Source organism: Oratosquilla oratoria, chromosome 19, assembly GCF_046742065.1.
Source record: "Oratosquilla oratoria isolate Oo_2021 chromosome 19, ASM4674206v1, whole genome shotgun sequence".
NCBI lineage: Eukaryota > Metazoa > Arthropoda > Malacostraca > Stomatopoda > Squillidae > Oratosquilla > Oratosquilla oratoria.
The window spans coordinates 35,476,457-35,478,514 of record NC_134795.1 but is presented as its reverse complement, the minus strand read 5'-3'; the positions used below and the strand labels follow the sequence as shown (position 1 = coordinate 35,478,514).

The following is a 2,058-nucleotide window of genomic DNA, read 5'->3' as shown; positions in this document are numbered from 1 at the left end:
CATAGGGGTCTCCCCGGCAATCTTCAACTTCGTGAAGTCGTTTCTCGCCGGCAGAACAATTGCGGTTCGGTGGAAAGGGATCATCAGTTCGCAAGCCAAAATCGACATGGGGGTCCCCCAGGGCTCCGTCGTCGCCCCCTACTCTTCACCCTGCTACTAGCGGGGGTGGGAGAGGGGGTGAGACATGACACCATAGTCACTGCCTACGCGGACGACATAGCCCTCTGGAGGAAGTCCAGGTACCGACGGCCAAAGAAGAACTCTGCAAACCATCGGGCGGAGGTAAGGGTATTTCAAGAGCAAGTGGACGTGGTCGTAAACCATCTCATGGACCTTGGATTCACCCTCTCCGGGACCAAAACTGTATACATGCCGGTGCACAGCAAGGGTTATAACGCAGGTCAGTATCCGGACTGGAATCAAATCACGGTCTGCGGTACTGCTGTGAAACCCGCTGCCTCCGTCCGCTACCTGGGGGTCACCTTCCAGCGGGACGGCCTTTGGAACGAGCACCTGAGACTAGCCTGTCTCAGTGCCAGACGGGCGCTCAATCTCGTCAGAGTCATCCGTCGGGAGAAATGGGGCCAACGCAGGGAAACTCTGATTCCCATCATTCAGAGCCTCGTGCGTTCCCGCCTTCTCTTCGGCGCCCCCGCTCTCCACGACCTCCCTCCGACGGCCGTGCAAAGAATGGCTCGGGTAGAGTGCCAAGCGCTCCGCCTAGGGCTAGGACTAGCAAAGTCGGTTCCCCAGGCCCAAATCTACAATGAAGCCGGCCTACTACCACTCAGGCATTGCCTGAAGAAGGGTGCCTGTACATACCTATTCAGCTCTGCAAGGGTACCTAACTCCACAGATGAAGAGATGGATGAGAGCTGGAACTCAGCCTCCACCCCCGTTCCCGTTCACGGCCTTCCCTTTACAGTAAGGGACATCTGCAAGAAGGCCAAAATCCAACCTGGCCAACGCCGGAGGATTGCCCAGTGCCAGGTGGACCCCTTCCCTCCGTGGGCCCTCACCCCTCCTGAGGTGGAGCTTAACCTTCCCGGGCTTAGCCGTCGAGACGACCCACACACGCTTGCAGCGCGAGCAAGGGAGCAGATTGCGCTCAAATACCGTGACGACCTGCTGATATATACAGACGGATCAGTGTTCGAAGATGGACGCTCAGGAGCAGGCATCTACCTGTACAACACAAAGGAAGCTCACCCAGTGAAACTACCCCCCACCTCCATCCTCACGGCTGAGCTCGTCGCCATCAGGGAGGCAGTGCAAATTGTACTCGCCATTCCCCACCCACCACCGCAGGTAACGGTGCTATCAGACTCGAAATCTAGTCTAATAGCTATCCAGAACGGCAGCTGTGCGTCACGTCCCGCCATCCTTAACGACGTCCTGTGCCTTCTAACGGAGGCCGGCAGGGCAGGAGTCCACTTCCGATTCCAATGGGTCCCCTCGCACGTGGGCCTCCTTGGCAACGAGATGGCAGACAAAACTGCCAAAACAGGTGCCACATTGCCTAACAGCAAAGTCACCTCAATCCAACCCTCTGCACATGACTTCTTTTGCAAAATTGACCGCGCTGCCTGGGACATCTGGAAATTGGAGTACCACTCTACTGCTGTTGAACGTGGATGGCTCCTTAAGACCTGCCTTGGACCGACCCCCCCTACCTTCTCCTCTCTACCCCCGTACATTGCGGCAACAGTCAGCAGGATACGGGTGAATCACTGGCGGACCAAATATACCACTTCCCGCTGCACCTGTGGCGCGGAAGTATCTTTCAAGCACTGCCTCTTCTTGTGCCCCGAATTGGAAGCCCACTTCTGGCCCCTAAGGTCAAACTTCAATGACCCTGCCACAGCCCTCGAACGCCTCATTGCGGACTCCTCCTCCAAAGTCGACCTCCTCGTCCTTGCAGCCAACCTCGTCTGCTCCTCCCCAGTCGGGGGACTGCTGTAAACACCCCGACCACCCCCACATGCACCCGCATGCCCACAAGCGAAAATCAAAACTCTTACCCAATTGCACAACTTCTCAAATCACCCCAACACTTCC

General features: G+C 57.0%; 1 protein-coding gene across 1 annotated transcript in view; it reads left to right on the top strand.

Moving 5' to 3' along the window:
• The first annotated feature begins 327 nt into the window (after nucleotides 1–327).
• LOC143035591 (uncharacterized) overlaps nucleotides 328–2,058 on the top strand; it is a 7,044-nt gene continuing 5,313 nt past the window's right edge. Inside the window, exons 1-2 of the mRNA XM_076202457.1 lie at nucleotides 328–814; nucleotides 926–1,630. Of these exons, the coding sequence (XP_076058572.1) occupies nucleotides 328–814; nucleotides 926–1,630 (1,192 nt within the window). The remainder of the gene's footprint in view (nucleotides 815–925; nucleotides 1,631–2,058) is intronic.